The sequence below is a fragment of the Amphiprion ocellaris genome, chromosome 2, assembly GCF_022539595.1.
Source record: "Amphiprion ocellaris isolate individual 3 ecotype Okinawa chromosome 2, ASM2253959v1, whole genome shotgun sequence".
Classification (NCBI taxonomy): domain Eukaryota; kingdom Metazoa; phylum Chordata; class Actinopteri; family Pomacentridae; genus Amphiprion; species Amphiprion ocellaris.
Genome location: NC_072767.1, coordinates 5,985,664 through 6,004,253, shown reverse-complemented (window position 1 = coordinate 6,004,253; position 18,590 = coordinate 5,985,664). Strand labels below are relative to the sequence as shown.

General features: G+C 37.5%; 1 protein-coding gene across 4 annotated transcripts in view; it reads left to right on the top strand.

Annotated features, from left to right (window-relative positions):
• The window catches only part of patj (PATJ crumbs cell polarity complex component), a 157,946-nt gene that overhangs the window by 41,790 nt on the left and 97,566 nt on the right, over positions 1–18,590 (top strand). For all 4 annotated transcript variants that reach the window (XM_055004234.1, XM_055004224.1, XM_055004233.1 and 1 more), the window contains exons 18-19: positions 960–1,157; positions 17,916–18,122. In XM_055004234.1, coding sequence (XP_054860209.1) covers positions 960–1,157; positions 17,916–18,122 — 405 coding nt within the window. The remainder of the gene's footprint in view (positions 1–959; positions 1,158–17,915; positions 18,123–18,590) is intronic.

Below are 18,590 nucleotides of genomic sequence, written 5' to 3'. Positions count from 1 at the left end.
ATGGTTCCTGGGTAGTTCCTAGATGGTTGCTTGTAGGTTCCTGGGTAGTTCCTAGATGGTTCCTTGTAGGTTCCTGGATTGTTCCTAGATAGTTCTTAGATGGTTCCTGGTAGATTCCTGAGTAGTTCCTAGATGGTTCCTTGTAGGTTCCTGGATAGTTCCTAGATGGTTCCTGGGTAGTTCCTAGATGGTTGCTTGTAGGTTCCTGGGTAGTTCCTAGATGGTTCCTGGTAGGTTCTTGGGTAGTTAGTAGATGGTTCCTTGTAGGTTCCTGGATAGTTCCTAGATGGTTCCTGGTAGGTTCTTGGGTAGTTAGTAGATGGTTCCTTGTAGGTTCCTGGATAGTTCCTAGATGGTTCCTGGGTAGTTCCTAGATGGTTGCTTGTAGATTCCTGGGTAGATCCTAGATTGTTCCTGGGTAGTTCTTAGATGGTTCCTGGTAGGTTCTTGGGTAGTTAGTAGATGGTTCCTTGTAGGTTCCTGGGTACTTCCTAGATGGTTCCTTGTAGGTTCCTGGGTAATTCCTAGATGGTTCCTCGTAGGTTCCTGGATAGTTCCTAGGTGGTTCCTGGGTAGTTCCTAGATGGTTCCTTGTAGGTTCCTGGGTGGTTCCTATATGGTTCCTGATAGATTTCTGGATAGTTCCTAGATGGTTCCTTGTAGGTTCCTGGGTGGTTCCTATATGGTTCCTGATAGATTTCTGGATAGTTCCTAGGTGGTTCTTTTGATTCGGTTGGGACCAGATTTAACTAATTTTGGATCATTTTCAATCTCAATGATCTCAGAAGATGTGCTGTGTATTGATCTAAAATATCATAAATATCTTCATTTCCAGATGTTTTTTCACCAGAGATGGTTGAGCAGAAATTGTTCTGAAGATCTGATGATCTGAGATGTAATGACGGGTGATTGGACGGTTCTCAGGTCAGATCTCAACACCTGAACTCTGGATGTTTTAGGAGCAGGTATCACCTGAGGAGGAGCTGAAGGAGGAGACGCCTTCACACAGTGAGGAGGAGGACGAGGAGGATGAAGAGGATGAAGAGGATGATGATGATGATGATGGAGAGCTGGCTCTGTGGTCTCCAGACGTTGAGATGTTGGAGCTGCAGAAGGAGAGGGATAAAGGCCTTGGATTCAGCATCCTGGACTACCAGGTAACAGCAGCTCCTGAACATCAGGTGTTCCACAACAAAACCATTTTCCCCCTTTTTCTTGTCCTTCTTCTTCCTCTTCTTCTTCTCGTTCTTCTCCTTTTTCTCCTCCTTCTCGTTCTTCTCCTCCTTCTTCTCCTTTTCTTTCTTCTTCTCCTTGTTCTTCTTCTTGTCCTTCTTCCTCTACTTCCTATTCTTCTTCTCCTCCTCCTTTTTCTCCTTCTTCCTTCTACTTCATCTTCTCTTTCTTCTTCTTGTTGTTCTTCTTCTTCTCCTTCCAGTTGAAGTTTCTCTGTTTGAACTCAGTTTATCAGATGATCTCAGACGTTTCTGGGACTTTATGGAGGTCAAAGTGTTTCAGGAGCTCTGGGAGCAGAGCAGCTCTGCACCAGGAGACGACTTCAGTATTTGTTGCTTTTCATAATCCTGGTCTCTGAACTTAATATCACATCTGACATTTAAAAGTCAGATTCTCCAGAGTTTATGTCTCTGACCGTTTAGTTGTCTGAGTCGTCGCATCGCCATGGAAACAGCTGATCAAATGCGATTTAGATGTGGGTTAAACCAGAAGCACCAGATCTGGAGTTAAATCTGATCTAAAGGGATGGAAGCACACCTCAGTAGAAGCATGAAGCTGCTGATTAGTGATTAGGAGGTCTTTTACTGTTTGTTGGGCCTGCTCTGTCCTGATTGGGTCTGTTGGTGGAGCAGAAGCAGCAGCAGGAGGAGATGTTTAACGCCCCCTACTGGTTCTCATGCAGAGTTAATCAGCTCCCTGTGGTTGGTGGACGGCGGTGAATCCAGTCCGACCCGGTTAGTCTAGACTCTCTGCAGAGAAACAGCAGGACGGAGTGAATCAGTCCCGACATGAAGACCAGGAACAGCTTCAGGTTTAGATTTAACCACAGATCATGTGTTGGGAGGAAAAAGACGATGAGCAGTTTTATATAATTCTTTCTCCATTGCATTTATTAACAGCTTTGATCACTTTACGAATCAGTATTTTCCTTAAAGAAACATATGATCAGTTTAGAGATGAACTTTCTGGCTCATTTTCAATCTAAAGTCCTGCAGCTCTGAGGAACCAGAACCATCATGAAGAAGGACAGAGAACCCAGAGATGTCTACTGTCAGTTGGAAGAAAGTAGAATTTCTGTCTAAACTTCCTCAAACAGATGTAAAAGATCAACTAGATGAAGCAATATCACAGCAAAGAGACACAAAATGAGCTGAAAGTGACGCAAACCAACACAGAATAGATGAAAAATCAACTAAAATGACAAAATCTGGTCTAAAATGACTTGAACTTTGTCTAAATTGACTCAAAAATTGCCTAAAATGCCCCAAAATGTACTTAAAACAACAAAATAATGCCAAAAATGTCTTTAATGAGATGAAATTTGTCAAAAATGACAAAAGAAAATCACCTAAAATGACTAATGGATTCTCTGAAACAACTCAAAACTAGTTTAAAGTGAAATTTCTTTGCTTGTTTTGGTCACTTCTCTGTTTAAAAGTTTAGCTTTAAATGGAGAGAGAACTCAGAGGTGTCTTCTGTCAGTAGGACTCAGAACGATGGAAACCAGAGAAAAGAAACACATCTTGTTGATCATCTTGTCTGATTTGCTTCCATAGCCTTTTTAATTACAGACTTTGTCAAATAAATAAAGATGTTTCTTTTCTCTGGTTTCCATCGTTCTGAGTCCTACTGACAGAAGACACATCTGAGTTCTCTCTTCATTTAAAACTAAACTTTTAAACAGAGAAGTGACCAAAACAAGCAAAGAAATTTCATTTTAAACTAATTTTTAGTTGTTTCAGGTTTCCTCAGATGTTCAACTCTGAACTAATCTCTCCACATGCTGTAGATGTTTTTCTATCTCCATGTTTCCAGACTTTTCCCCTCTACTCTGTTCATCACCTGTAGAAAGATGTTTCACCATGCTGGATGTATCTCCAACAAGCTGCTCCTCTGTTCACTGTTTCTGAGCCGTGCTGCATTTATTTATTCATCCCGTAACTTTGGTTTTCCTCTCAGTCGAAAGAAAAAAAACTCCACAACAATTCAAAATTTGCCTAAAATAACTTGAAACGTCTTCAGAATACCAAAAAAAATATCCAAATGACACAAAACTTACCAAAATTTGTTCAATATAAGCTGTCTTTGCGTGTCTCCAGAGTCGTTCTAGACAATTATGAGTCCAGTTTCTCTGTTCATCACCTGTAGAAAGATGTTTCACCATGCTGGATGTATCTCCAACAACCTGCTCCTCTGTTCACTGTTTCTGAGCCGTGCTGCATTTATTTATTCATCCAGTAGCTTTGGTTTTCCTCAGTCTCTTGTCTTCTCTGTTTTGTGTCTTATTTGTGTTGTGTCTTGTTTTTGTCGTTTTGTGTCTTGATTTTGTTGTTTTCTGTCTTGTTTTTGTCGTTTTGTGTCTCGTTTTTGCTGTTTTTTCTCTTGTTTTTGTCCTTTTGTGTCTCGTTTTTGTTGTTTTGTGTCTCGTGTTTGTCATTTTGTGTCTTGTTTTAGTTGTTTAATGTCTCGATTTTGTCATTTGCGTCTTGATTTTATCATTTTGTGTCTTGTATTTGTCGTTTTGTGCTTGTATTTGTTGTTTTGTGTCTTGATTTTGTCGTTTTGTGTCTTGTTTTTGTCATTTTCTGTCTTGTTTTTGGTTTTTTGTGTCTTGTTTGTTTTTGTTGTTTTGTGTCTCGTTTTTGTCATTTTGTGTCTCGTTTTTGTTATTTTGTGTCTTGTTTTTGTTGTTTTGTGTCTTGTTTTTGCTGCTTTTTGTCTTGTTTTTGTCATTTTGTGTCTTATTTTTGTTGTTTAATGTCTTGATTTTGTCATTTTGTGTCTTGTTTTTGTCGTATCGTCTCGATTGTCATTTTGTGCTTGTTTTTGTTGTTTTGTGTCTCAATTTTGTTTTGTGTCTCGTTTTTGTTGTTTTTTGTCTTGTTTTTGTTGTATTGTCTCGATTTTGTCATTTTGTGTCTCATTTTTGTCATTGTCTTGTTTTTGTTGTTTTGTGTCTTGTTTTTGCTGTTTTTGTCTTGATTTTATCATTTTGTGCTTGTTTTTGTTGTTTTGTGTCTCAATTTCATTTTGTCTCATTTTTGTTGTTTTGTGTCTTGTTTTTGTCGTATTGTCTCGATTTTGTCATTTTGTGTCTCGTTTTTGTCCTTGTGTCTTGTTTTTTTTTGTTTTGTATCTTGTTTTTGTTGTTTTTGTCTCGTTTTTGTCATTTGCATCTCGATTTTATCATTTTGTGTCTTGTTTTTGTTGTTTTGTGTCTCTTTTTGTCGTTTTGTCTCGATTTTGTCATTTTGTGTTTCTTTTTAGTTGTTTTCTGGCTCATTTGTGTTATTTTGTGTCTCTTTGTGGTCGTTTTGTCTCCTCATCCTGTACATGTTTTTCTATCTCCATGTTTCCTCTCTACTCTGCTCATCATCTGTAGAAAGATGTTTCACGATGCTCAGTGGATCTCCAACAACATGCTGCATTTCTTTATTGAGGTATTTTTCTATTTTTTGTGGTAGATTTGTGTCTTTTTGAGGTCGTTTTGTGTCTCACATAAAGCCAACGCTTTAGTTCTGGAGACATTTTAAGTGTAGAATGATGGGTCTTTGATGAAATATTACGATTTTAAGATTAAATTGAGTTAATTTTTCTGATGGAGTGGTCCGTCACTGATGATATCCTCATCAGAACGTTGAATATATGATGATTCTTTCTTCTGCGTTGGATAAAATCGAGTCATTTGCTGATTTCTCTGAAGCCTTTGGAACCCAGCGGCGGGTTTGGGGTTCACGGGGTAACAGCAGTCAGTTGGATGTGGATGTTTTGTATTGTGAGGATGTTTTTGGGAGCAGAACCCGAGGTGGACCCAGAGGAACCATGGAGGGCTTTCAGGGTGATCCGGACCTGAACGCCTCAGGAGGAGTGTCTGGTTGCTGCCGTTATTGAGACACAGATGGTGGTGGAAGATGGACGGACGGAGCCTTTATCTAATCAATGGCTGCTGATCAGAGCAGCGGGAGGACACGCTGATTGATCAGGACGTTGTTTGGTTTCTACGACGGTGTTTTTAGGAGGAAACATGGAGCTGATGGTGGTAAACTGCTCAGATTGTGCAGACTCCTGCTCCGTCTGGGGATGTTGGAGGGAAACCCTGGTGTGTCTGCTGAGCTTTCTCCCCCAACAGCTTCTTTATCTTTAGGCACAGCTTCACCTTAAGACCTCGGCCTCCCTCTTCCTCCCCCATCCTCCTCCTCCTCGGTCAGGCCCAGCTGCAGGTTAACTCCCTGTTGGAGAACATACATGTCGGTCTGCACATACATGCTTCTGCCCAGGAGGCCTGTGTGAGTCTGTGTGTGTCTGCGCTGGAAATCAGTGTTTTCTTTAGACGAGAACATTTGAACTGTGCGGTTAGAAATCAGGAATTAACACTTAGAGGAACAGATGTGCACATTTTCTGCTCAGGATCGTTGTTCTGGCAGATGTTTGGGTGATTTTAAAGCTCTTATTTATCCAATCTGCAGCTCAACCTCCAGGAACAGCAGACAAACTTCCACAAAGCGTCTTTCTATTTACTTTTCAGCAGACGCAGTTATAAAAACGCATTTTTAGAACTGATTGGTTTCTTAGAATTAGAAGAACCTCGAGGAACTCTGGAGATATTTATGGAACCCTGGAGGAACCTTTAATAGCTCAATTCAGAGAAGAGGTTCCTGGAAGAGTGTTTTGTAGATCAGGTTTAGGTCTAACTGACACTTTCGTCTTTTATCTGTAAAAGTTTCACTTTTTTGAAAGTTGTGTATGTTGCAATCCTTCAGCATGGACATAATTTACAACAGATTAATGCACAAAAGACTCTTTGACACTAATGTAAATCCATCCATCCATCCATCCATCCATCCATCCATCCATCCATCCATCCATCCATCCATCCATCCATATCTGTCCTTACCTTATTTAGGGACGTCTATGATATCGTCTAATATTTTTCTTATGTTTGGGGGTAAAATAAAAAAAAAAAATCCATATTTACAATAAAAATGAAGATGTCAAAATGGAAACCTAAACCTCAATAGACAGTCCTTTGAAGAACCTTTGTGAGGAGATCCGTCAGCAAGTTCTGCTGGAGGGGTTCAAAAGGTTCGTCGACAGTGACGACGGTGAGAAACTCCAGAAGGTTCCTCAAGGCTCTTCTATGTCTAAGAGTCCATCTGCACCGGGATTGAAACCAGATCTTTAGTTTATGTCGGCTGAGTAATTCTTTTTGGAATTCAGCATTAGCTATCAATAACTGATTACTTCCTAATGGTGGACCTTTGTCCTGTGCTAATATTGCTTTATTAAGTCTGGAGCTGCCACTAACGACAAATCGATGAACCGCCTGAGCACGATACGTCATCAAAAGAGGAAGTTGGGGGGGGCAATGCAACAGAAGTCACCGTCCGAGTGGAGCGCGGAACACGCACGGGCATCCACGTTTACGATACAACGCGGACATCCGCGCTGTATCGTGCATATATAGTATGTGCATATATTATATATGCACCATACAGCGCGGACATCCGCGCTGTATCGTGCATATATAGTATGTGCATATACTGTATATGTACGATACAACGCAGATGTCCATCCGTGTACTGCACTCCGCTCGGATGGTGATTTCTGTTGCATTGCGTGCTCACTTCCGCTTTTGATGACGTATCGTGCTGAGACGATTCATCGATTCGTCATTAGTTGCGGCCCTAATTAAGTCACGGAGACATGATCTGGATCATGAAGGCGACTTGGAATCGTTTTCTACCCGATCCCTGCTTGATTTAACACCTCAGTCCTGGTTGGAGGTCATTAACCTTCACATTGGTCTTTGTCATGGTGCTCGTTGTTAGCTTAACTCCCAACATGGGTATTTATCTTGTGTTTCAGTCAATAGACAAATAATAGAGGCGGTGCTGCTCCATATGTTGCTGATATAAGAACTCCATACGAACTGATCCAACTTTCTTACAATCATGAGATCTGGTTGGAGGTCAATAACCTCCTCAGAAGTCTTTATCATGGTGCCCGTTGCTGCTAAACTCCCACAATGCTCTCTGTTTTAACATGAACTGTAGTCCGAGTGACGCCTCCTCTGATCTCTACAGTATTAAACAGGAAGAGGCTCCACCTGCTGGAACAACCAGGTACTACAGCTAATCTGCAGTACTTGAAGTGTGTATTATCAAGGAAATATCAGCAGATACTGACTATTAAAACTACCCAGACTGGATCAGGACGTCTCTGTCCTGCATCTCTATAACTTAGAGAGGGACCTGATTTCTATTAGAAAAAGGAAATGAACTTCAGCTTCACCTGTTTGTTAACAGCTATGTCTCCATGGCAACACACAGGTGATGTCATTAGCCACTGACATCAGTTGCTAATCTGAAATATTTAAACTTGTTGGTTTAACTACAAAAGATTACAAATTAGTTTAAATTGTAATGCAGATCATATCCTGTTTTACTTAAAAACACTTTCGTTTTAAATTTCATGATTTAATAGCGGTGACTTGACTAATTACCAGTTTAATCATCTGAAATAGTCCAACGTCATTACAATCTAGGAGGAGATTTAAAATCCTGACCTCAAAGTGAAGAGATTTCATGAAGTTTACTCAACTTGAATTTAGTTTGAATTTGCAGAAATTTGAGTTTAGATTAGACAACATGTTAAGTTGATTCAACTAGGGATGTCTGATATTGACTTTTTTGGCGATAACCGATATGTTGATATTGTCTGATTTTCCGATTCCGATACCAATACATGTGGGCCATTTAACTAATTTTAGGTAATATAACATATCTCCTGTGGCGGAATTAACACATCATGTCTAATTTTATTGTGATGCCCTATTGGATGCATTCTCAGATGCAACAAGGCTTTCAAATGTAAACATCATCTGTGCAAAATAAGAAAACTACCTCAACTAAAGTTATGGAAAAAATGACTTTTTTTCATTGTCTCAAACAACAGTTCACTTTCTCCCTCCCTCTATGAGTAAATGCCGACAAAATCCATGCGTTATTATATAGGTTTTCATGATAGGCAAAAAAACCGATAACGATGCTGACTGATATTACATTTTTATGCTGATATCGGGCCGATAATATCAGACATCCCTAGAAGCAACGTTAATTTATCAGCTATCAAAACAATGTTTCCAACTTAAAATGATGATCTAAATTATTAAATTAAGTTTGCATCGATCTTTTTAAGTTCAGAAAACTTCTGATTAAATTATATTCAACCAACACTGAGTTAAAGGAAACAGATTTTCTCTTTAATCAAAGATATTTTTAAGGACTGACAGCAAGTCTTTAGTTCATTGCTCATGAAAATTAAGTTGTTCCAAGTTGTTTTGTACTAAATTACCATAATTGTGAAGTTTTTTAGGGTTGCAAATAAAAGAAATAGTGTTCAGTAGAAGTCCTGAAGTCAAAGTGAAGAAAAATAAAGTTACCAAAGTTTCCTCTACTTCAATTTAACTTATTTACTGATGAATTTAAATTACACGTAATATTAAGTTGATGCGACATTATGAAGTCAACTATCTAAATAATGTTTGCAACTCTAAAGGTTGATCTAAATCAGTAAATTAGATTATTTTATTAAATCTGTAGTTAATATTAAATTAAGTTGTCAGAATCCAGCAGGGTCCTTAAATTATTTTGAGAGTTTTGGTTAAAAAAAAAACAAAAAAACAAACGAAGGCTGCACTAAAGAACCTCAGATTAAAATAAGCAGAAACATTAATAATCAGCTTGAAGACTTGTTCCGTCTTTAGTTTTCCTCCTTGTTGGAGTTGTGTCGGATTAAAACGGACTTCTCAGGTCGTGACTCTTGTTTTTCTCCGACCTGCAACATTTTCCACTAAACTAAATGAATGAAGTTTTTCTCACAAATCTCCTCCTCGCCGTTCGTCTACAATTCGCCTGAAGGACGCGTCGGCCGGCTGCTGCCAAACGGTTTCCGGTTACTGCGTCTGCGGCTGTCAGAGAAGAGTGAAAGATGGTTGGAGGCAATAAGAGGAGAGCTGGTCTGATGAAATGGGACAGTTTCATACCTGAAAAATGCTTCTTGCCCAAACATTTTGTTCTTTTCTGAGTGAAACTGCCTCAGAAGTTGCAGAGAAACAACTAAAGTTCAGGTTTATCCATAAAAAACTTCTTAAACTGAAGCCTGTTGTAGTTTGCAGAGTTACTGTCGAGTCTGACTGCTTCTAATTTAACTGACAAACAGAGAAAACAGCAGCAAGGACACAAAATTATTTCAAACAAATTTGAAGAGACACAGAGCAACGAGAAACATAAGGACCAGAAAGAGACAATAACCGACCAGAGAGGTAGAATCAAATAAAGAGATGCAAAACAACCACAAAGAGACACAAATCAACAGCAGAGACAAAAAACAACCACAAGGAGACACAAAACTTCTACAAAGACACACAAAACAACCACACAGAAAAAAAAATGACCAGAGACATAAAACAACTATAGACACAAAACAACTACAAAGACGCACAAAACAACTACAGAGACACAAAACAACCACAAAGAGACACAAAACAACCACAAAGAGACACAGAACAACCACAAAGAGAAACAAAATGACTACAAAGAGACACAAAGCAACCACACAGAGACATAACACGACTATAGACACAAAACAACCACAAAGTGAAACAAAACGACTACAAAGAGACACAAAGCAACCACAAAGAGACATAAAACGACTACAAAGAGACACAAAACAGCCACAAAGAGACACAAAGCAACCACACAGAGACATAACACAACTATAGACACAAAACAACCACAAAGTGAAACAAAACGACTACAGAGACACAAAGCAACCACAAAGAGACATAAAACGACTACAAAGAGACACAAAGCAACCACAAAGAGACAAAAACGACTACAAAGAGACACAAAACAGCCACAAAGAGACACAAAGCAACCACAAAGAGACATAAAACGACTACAAAGAGACACAAAACAACCACAAAGAGACACAAAGCAACCACAAAGTGACACAAAATGACTACAAAGAGACACAAAGCAACCACAAAGTGACACAAAATGACCAGAAAGAGACACGAAAACTCAACAAAAACACACAAAAGACACAACAAACTACTAAATGTTGTAAGAAGTCCTACCAGCTCTTCTTCTGTCTTCGTTTTTTGAGTCGAGGGTCAGGTTGAACCAGGAGAAACTGGAAGGAGAAACTTCCAGCGTGAAGATTTGTGTTGTTTGGAACAAAGAGGCCAAAGTCTGAGGAGACAAGGAGTGTGTAGACGTTGTTCTACTGAAGGCCACGAAGAGTGTTTTCATGAAATAAGTCTGGGAAATGTTTGGCTCCGATTATCTAACCTCAGAGGCGCTGGAGGTCCTGATGTATTTTAATAAACTCCTAAAATACTGGGACTGCTGTTTATTTCGGTTATTAAAACCTCCTGAGTTCCTCTAACTGGCATCAGAAAGGTCTTCAAAACTTTGTAGACACTCTGCAACCTACACACCCAGAAAAACCTCCTCATTCTTACCCACCGCGGCGTTTCACTACTTTTGGCAAAGTACATTTTTAATTTCTCTTTTTTTTCTCCTACGTTTTTCTGATTCCTCCACTCCTCGACTGCGGAGGCCTTTCTTTTTCCGGAGGATCTTGTAGGAGTGGAGGACTTGAGTTCTGACTCCTCACCACCTGTAGCCATGCTGCTCGCTCTAAAAATACAGGCCTCTTTGTTCTGGCAGCCTGAATCTTGGCACTGCAGCTCGTTGTGCAGCGCAGCGATGCCCAGGGTTCAGCGCCGGGGAATTCACAAAATGTACATCCGCTGCAGCTCCACATCTCTGAGGGCTTCGGGTTCTGGCAGGACGTCCTCATGGAGAGAAACTCAAACTGGACCACTTCTTCTTTTGTTGTTGTTCTTCTACTTCTTCATATTCTTCCTCTTCTTTTTCCTCTTCTTCTTTTTGTTTTTCCTCTTTTTCTTCTTTATCTTCCTCCTCTTCCTGTTATTCTTCTTCCTCCTCTTCTTTTTCTTCTTCTTCCTCTTTTTCTTCTCCGTCACCTTCCTTTTCTTCTTCTTCCTCCTCTTCTTTTACTTCTTCTTCTTCCTCTTCTTTTTCCTCTTCTTTTTCTTCTTCCTCTTCTCTCCTTCCTCTTCTTCTTCTACTTCTTTTTGTTCTTCTTCCTCTTCTTCTTTTTCTTCTTCCTCTTTTTCTTCTTCCTCCTCTTCTTTGTCTTTCGCTTTTTCTTCTTCTTTCCCTTCTTCTCCTTCTTCTCCCACTTCATCTTCCACTTCTTCTTTTTCCTCTTCTTCTTCATTTCTTCTTCTTCTTCTTTTTGGTTCTTCTTCTTGTTTTCTAATCTTCAAAAAGACCAAACAGCTTTTTCACGAAGCTCAAACTTTACTCGCTGAAGATTTCATCGACAGAAGCATTTTTTTTTCTTTCTGTTTTCTCCGAAGTCGGGCTGGAACTCATGGATATTTTTTTTTATTTGTCAATCTCTCGGTTATTTTCCTGATTATTTGATTAAAATGTCAGAAAACAGTGAAAAATATTCATCATTATTTCATAAAATGAGACTCAGAAAGACCAGAAACAGAAGCAGATGAACAAAAAGAGCCCAAATAAACCTGGTAAAAGAGAGACGCAAAATATAAAACTACTGAAATAAAAGAAGGCCTGATATTTTCTTTTACTTTAAAGAGACACAGACCAGAAATATTTTCACACGGAACAAAACAGAAACAGACAAACCGATGGAAAAAGATCGGAGCTGAAAATCACCAGCATTTTTAATGGAGTTGATCAGCTGTTGGGTCGTTTAGTCCAAAGATCTAAAGTTTGCCGTCAAAAAGGAGGATAGAAAACAGAAATATTCACATTTAAGGAGCTGAAATCACAGAATTTAAACAGTTTGTGTTTTAAAAAATGACTCAAACTGATTAATGATGGAAATAATCCTAACTTCATATCAACAAAAAGATGCTAAATGATTCTAAGAGACAAGAAGAGCAGAAATGAAAACAAATGAAAGCAAAACAAGCAGAAAGAGACAAATGGATAAAAAGAGACGCAGAATAAACAGCAGAAATCCAGAAGAAAACCAGTTAGATGAAGACATATGTACAGAAACGAACTTTAATAACCCACCAGGTTTCACTGAAACACGTCTGAGACAGAATTTGTTTGGTTCTCATCTAATTAATTATGACAAACATGTAAATGTACATTTAACCTGCATGAGGAACAGTTTTCCTTTTTAAATCCGGTTTATATCAAAGTCAGGTTTAGTAATGAAGCAAATTAAAAACATGAGGAGTTGAACCAGATATCAGGAAAAACACAAAAACAAAAAGACGAGATAAAGATAGACGAAGCATCGGACTGATAGAACTTAAAAAGATCTCCATAATTTAAAAAACCAAACATCTAGTTCAGTCTGCAGCGTCCTGAACTCACACTGCTCTGAAAACCAGAGAACAAAATATAAATGAAAGCAAAATAAGTGATCATAGTGATTATGTTGATTCAAATAAAACCCTAAAATGCTAAAAAAAAAATAAAAATAATGATGATTAAATAAATAAATAAACACCAAAAAGTTTTATATCTGAACAGAAAAGATTCAACAAATAAATAATTAGATTAAACCTCTTAATTTTGAACTTATCATATTATATTATAATAAACTCTTTGTTTTCTGTCTTTGGTTTGTTGAAGTCGAAGGAAATGTTTTGAGGTTTTACTGAGTTGGTGTTCAATTATTTTTAATTATTATATTATTTTAAATTCTATAGTTTTCCTTTTTAACTCCAGTTTAAGTGAAAGTCAGATTTAGTTTTAAAGCAAATTAAAAACACGAGAAGTTGAACCAAATATCAGGAAAAACACAAAAACAAAAAGACGAGATGAAGATAGACGAAGCATCGGACTGATAGAACAAACAAACAAATAAACTAAAAACTGATCCAGTCTGGATTTATGGAGCATTTTATAAATTTATGGTTTTAGTATTGATTTATTAATTTAATCATCATTTTAGAGTTTTATTGTAATCAACATTAGACACCAGTAGAGCTTAAAAACATCTCCAGAACTTATAAAAACAAACTCCCTCTGAACACTCTGTTCCATAAACTGTAGATCTGCTGAAACCTGGATGCAGATTTAGAAACTCATCACATGAATTTCTTTCTGCTCGTCTGAACCAAACTGTTCCTTTTCTGCGTCAGTGTTTACTTCAAACATCTTTATTTATGTTGAAGGAAAAATTAGGATTCAGATATTAATTCTCCTGTAGATGAGCTTTTATTTTAACCCTTTGGAGTTCAGCGTAGCTGCGATTGCATAAATCAAATAAACGACACAAAGTGGCAAAAATGAGACAAAATTATCAAAATGAGAGACAAAATTATCAAAATAAGACACAACATCATAAATATGAGAGGAAATCAAATAAATGACACAAAATGGCAAAAATGGGACACAAAATCATCAAAACCAGGTACAAAATGGAAGAAATGAGACACAAAATTACCAAAATGAGACACAAAATCACAAAAACGAGACACAAAATCACAAAACTGAGACACAAAATCACAGAAATGACACAAAATGGCAAAAATGAGACAAAATCACAAAAATGACACAAAATCACAAAAATGAGACGCAAAATCACAAAAACGACACAAAATCACAAAAATGAGACACAAAAACAACACAAAATGGCAAAGACGAGACACAGAATCATCAAAACCAGGTATAAAGTGGCAAAGTGAGACACAAAATCAAAAAAATGAGACAAAATCACAAAAACGACACAAAATGGCAAAAATGAGACATAACAAAACGAGACACAAAATCACAAAAGCGAGTCATTTTGGTTTTTTATTGTCTAATTTTGGTTGTTTTGTGTCTAATTTTTGCTAATTTTTGTAGGTTTCTTGCACTTTTCAATAATTTATTGTCGTAGTTCAGACATCAGTCAATGCATGTTATTAAAATGTGGTATTTAAAGGTTATATTGATGTAGAGAAAATAAAAATACTCTAAAAAATTCCACTGCAGGATGTGAAGATGTAAGAATATGTCCTGGAGGTCTTAAAGAGCTTCATACTGTCCTCTGCTGTGGCTCCTTCTCAGATCATTTTCATTCTTCTGTTAATTCCTGGACTTTTAGATTCCGTCTTCGAACATTTTCGTCTCCTCTGGAATCTACACAAAGTTCCTCTGAAACAAAGTTAGTTTCTGCTTCAAAAACAGATGAATTCATGTAAAAGCAGCTGTGAGGTTTTGGCGTTTCAGTGCAGGAACTAGTTTGAGTTGTGTTGATTTCCTTAATTTCATTTCTTTATTTATCTGGACGGAACGGTGAATATTAATGAACATAAAATCTCACAAAGTTTACAGGTGGATTTAGCACAAGGCCGATTTCCATCTGTTGTCCTAAACATAAAAGAAAAACATTCAGAGTTAGAGACGGAATAAAACACTAGAATAAAACACCTCTAATATATAAATAATGATTCTTTCTGCTGTTGTTCCACGTGTTTCCATGATGTCGGTCCGTTCATCATCTTCATTCTCCTCTCTTCACGTTAGTCTTCCAGTTGTGATGATTTATTCCAGGATCTTTTCCCTCATGATGTTTCAAAAAAATGCCATTTCCTGATCATGTTCAGGAGGGTAGAATTAGTGTTTAGTCATTTTTAAACGTCTTCGTTGGTTCTTCTGTCTGTATCAGATAAACGCAGCTCTAAAACCAGTGATTCTGTTTCACATGTTAGTATTTATGTTCCAACATCAGAACTAGAGTCCTCATACAGACGCTGGTTTTCCTATTCATCAGTATATATTTTTAGTTTCATAAATGCTGTTCTTACTGCTCTCCGTATGATTCTGTTTCAGTGTTTCTGCTCTAGTTCTAGGTTGGGATGTTACAAGCCATGTAAAATACTAAATGTGGACTAAATAAAAAGGGCAGCATAAACACAAATAGAGACGATCGGATGAAAACAGAAAGATGTAGAATAATTTCAGACACAAGAAGAAACATGAAAACACACAAAAAACCCCTCAGCAGATGGAAACAGAACAACAGTAGACGCAAAATCAACACAAAAAGACGCTAAATGCCCAAAAAAATCCAGTCAAGCAGAACAAAAAGGCTCTAAATGAACACAAATAAATGCAAAACAAACTATAAGAAGCAGAAAAACTACATAAATGACAACATCAAGGATCGAATCTGAATGAAGTGTTTGACTTTTCCTGTCATTTCTGACCATTTAATAAAAACTAAAACATCTGATTCCCTGAGTAAATAACAATAATAATAATAATTTTATTTATAGAGCAGCTTTTAGAGGTGACGTGTCAGGAAATATTGATTACTAAATCCTGCTTTAACCGTCAGAATCCTCGTTTTTAGCTCCAGAGAGTCGGTTTAAACTTTAACTCTCCTGTGAGATTTATTTTTCAGGAACAGTGATGATGTTTAAAAAACCAACAAAATCCCAATAAACATCATTTATATCTCGTTATTTACTCCATCTCTATCAATATTTAGATGATCAGTGAGGATAATCCACCCGTTTTTCATAAATAACTCATGTTAAAGCTTTTTTGATGTTCATTTTTAAAGACTCAAGTATAAAAAAACAATATTTCTACATGACATTGATTTTTTTTTAAAGTTTTATTTGACATTTTTATTTTTAAGGAGATGATAAATTAACACATATCTTCAGTTCAGGGTGCAAATATGTGAAATGAAGCATTTTCTTTGTTGTTTTTAAGCCGAGCAGAAGAAATTTCACGCCGAAAAACCACTTTTAACGTTTTTATTTAGATTTTTTTGCTTTAAAATGAGTCAATTGGACCCTGAACATAACAGGAGGGTTGAAGAGACTGGAGTTATCGTCTGTTCCAGAACAAGGCCTCGGTGTTTTACCGTCTCTGCTTCCTTCTTCTGTCCTCGGCTCGTTGTTGTTGTTGTTTGTTGACGGTGTTTGTTGGTCTCTGTCGCCCCCCACCTGCTGCTGCTGGTACTGCTGCTGCTCTTCACTCATTAAATCAGATTCACTCGACGTCTCGAGGTTCTTCTGTCGGTTCTCCTGTTAGAACGAGGCTGAGAACCTGCTTCTATGTCAGTAAAACACGTCTCAGACGAATCAAAAGCACCTCAGAGTTCTTTACAGGAAGTGAAAAGCAGATTTAGAAACTAAAAGCTCAGAAAAACAACTGAATCAGAGTCGGTAAGAAATAAAAAGATAAATAAAAGAAAAATGATTGATTGGAATGATTAGAAGTCTAAAATGCTACCAGAATTTTAAAAAGTGGCAGTTAATAAATAAATGCAACTACTCCAGAAGGAAAACTATAGATGGAAACATATTTGGTGTTAAATTATTTAGAACTTTGGAGCAATATTTGTTAATAAAGCTAATTTTGAATATTTTAAATCCCTCTAAAAATCAAACAAAAATAAATTGTCAATTTTATTTTACATTTCTGAGTATTTTTATTAGTTACTATCTGTATTTCAACAAAAAATCTGTAAAAACAAGCCAATTCTACTAAAAAATTGCGGCTAAAAATGTAAAATATGGTAAAAAAAAATGTCTGTTTTTGCGCAATAAAATATGCAAGTGTCTTCAGTAAAATTTATTAATTGTGCATAAAATGTAAATAAAGTTAATTTTCAACATTTTAAATGCCTCTAAAAATTCAAACAGAAATTAATTCTGGATTTTATTTCATTTTATTAAAATTTTTGAGTGTTTTTATTAGTTCTCTTCCAACAAAACAGGTAAAATCTGTAAAAATGAGTCAATTATCCTAAACATCTCAGTTAGAATGAGCTAAAATGGACAGTATGATAACAATAATGTGTTTTTGAGCAATAAAACATGCAAATGTATTCAAGAAAATCCCCCAAAATAAAGTATATACCGGTAATTGTGCATAAAATGAGTGTTTTTATTTTCTGTATTTAAACAAAACAAGTAAAATAACAGTAAATTATTCCAAAAATCACAGTTTAAAATGCACAGTGTGACAAAAATATGTGTTTTCGAGCAGTAAAACATGTTTTTTAATGTCGAGTTTTGTTAGATACATTTTTAAATGTAAAAACTTTTCCTCTGAACAGTTTCTGGGTTTCACATTTTTTTGATGAAATTTCAGGATGTTATTCTGAGATTTGGTGAAAGTTTCTGGTGATTAAACTCAACGTTCTCCAACAGAATTTTCAACTTAAAAAAAAAAATCTAGAACCTGTGGAGTGGTGGACGAGAATATTCAACAGAACCAACCATCAGAGAGGAGATAAACCAAATAAACCTTCATAAATCTGCTGATAAATAAATAAATCAGAGAAAAGACTTCCAGAGAAACTGGAACCATCATCTCCAAACACAGGAGAAGGTTTATGGCTTCACTTATCAGGTAGTTACGAGGTTCTTCTCCAGGTAGGTTCACCACCAGTCACACCTTGATCAGCTCCCGTCTCCTCAAACAGGAAGTTAGAACCGAACAAGCCTCTTGGATGAAGGTGAATCATCCTCAAGAACCAAAAACAAGTCCGGTTCTGCTGAGTTTGCTGTGACCAGGACGACTGAGAACCTTCACAAACCTTCATAGAAACCAGTTCTGGTTCCATCTAATGTTCTGCTTGTTGCTCTCCAGGACCCGTTGGACCCTGGTCGCTGTGTGATGGTGATCCGGTCTCTGGTTCCCGGTGGTTCTGCAGAACGTCGTGGCAGTTTGCTTCCTGGAGACCAGCTGGTGTCGGTCAACCAGACCCAGCTGGACATGCTCACCCTGGCCGAGGCCGTGGAGGTTCTGAAGTCCGCCCCGCCTGGAACCGTCCGCCTGGGCATCAGGAAACCTCTGGTAGGTCTGGACCTGCTGGCTTCAGGGTCCCAGTCTTGGAACCTCTTCTAAGTCTAGATCAGATCCTTTAGCTTCAGTTTTGAACCTTCTGCTTCCTGGTCCAGGTCCAGATCTTTGAGTCGAAGGTGACTGATGAACTGTAGATCTTCTAGCTGCTGATCTTAGACCTTCTAGTTGTATCTCCAGCTCTAGCTCCATGAGTTCCAGTTGTTCATAAAGACTACTTGGTTGTAGATCCAAACCTTCTAGTAGCACATCAGACGATGTCAAACCTTCTGCTCTTTCGTTGAGACTTTTTGTCTGTAGGTCCAGACTTTTACTTTGGGATCCAAACCACCAACTAGTGGAGCCAAACCTTCTAGGATCTTCAGTTCCTCCACCTTTAGGTCCAGATATTTCAGGTTTCTTTGAGACTCTTCTCAGTGTTTGTAAAGTTCTTCTGGTTTTAAATGAACTTCAGCAGCAGTT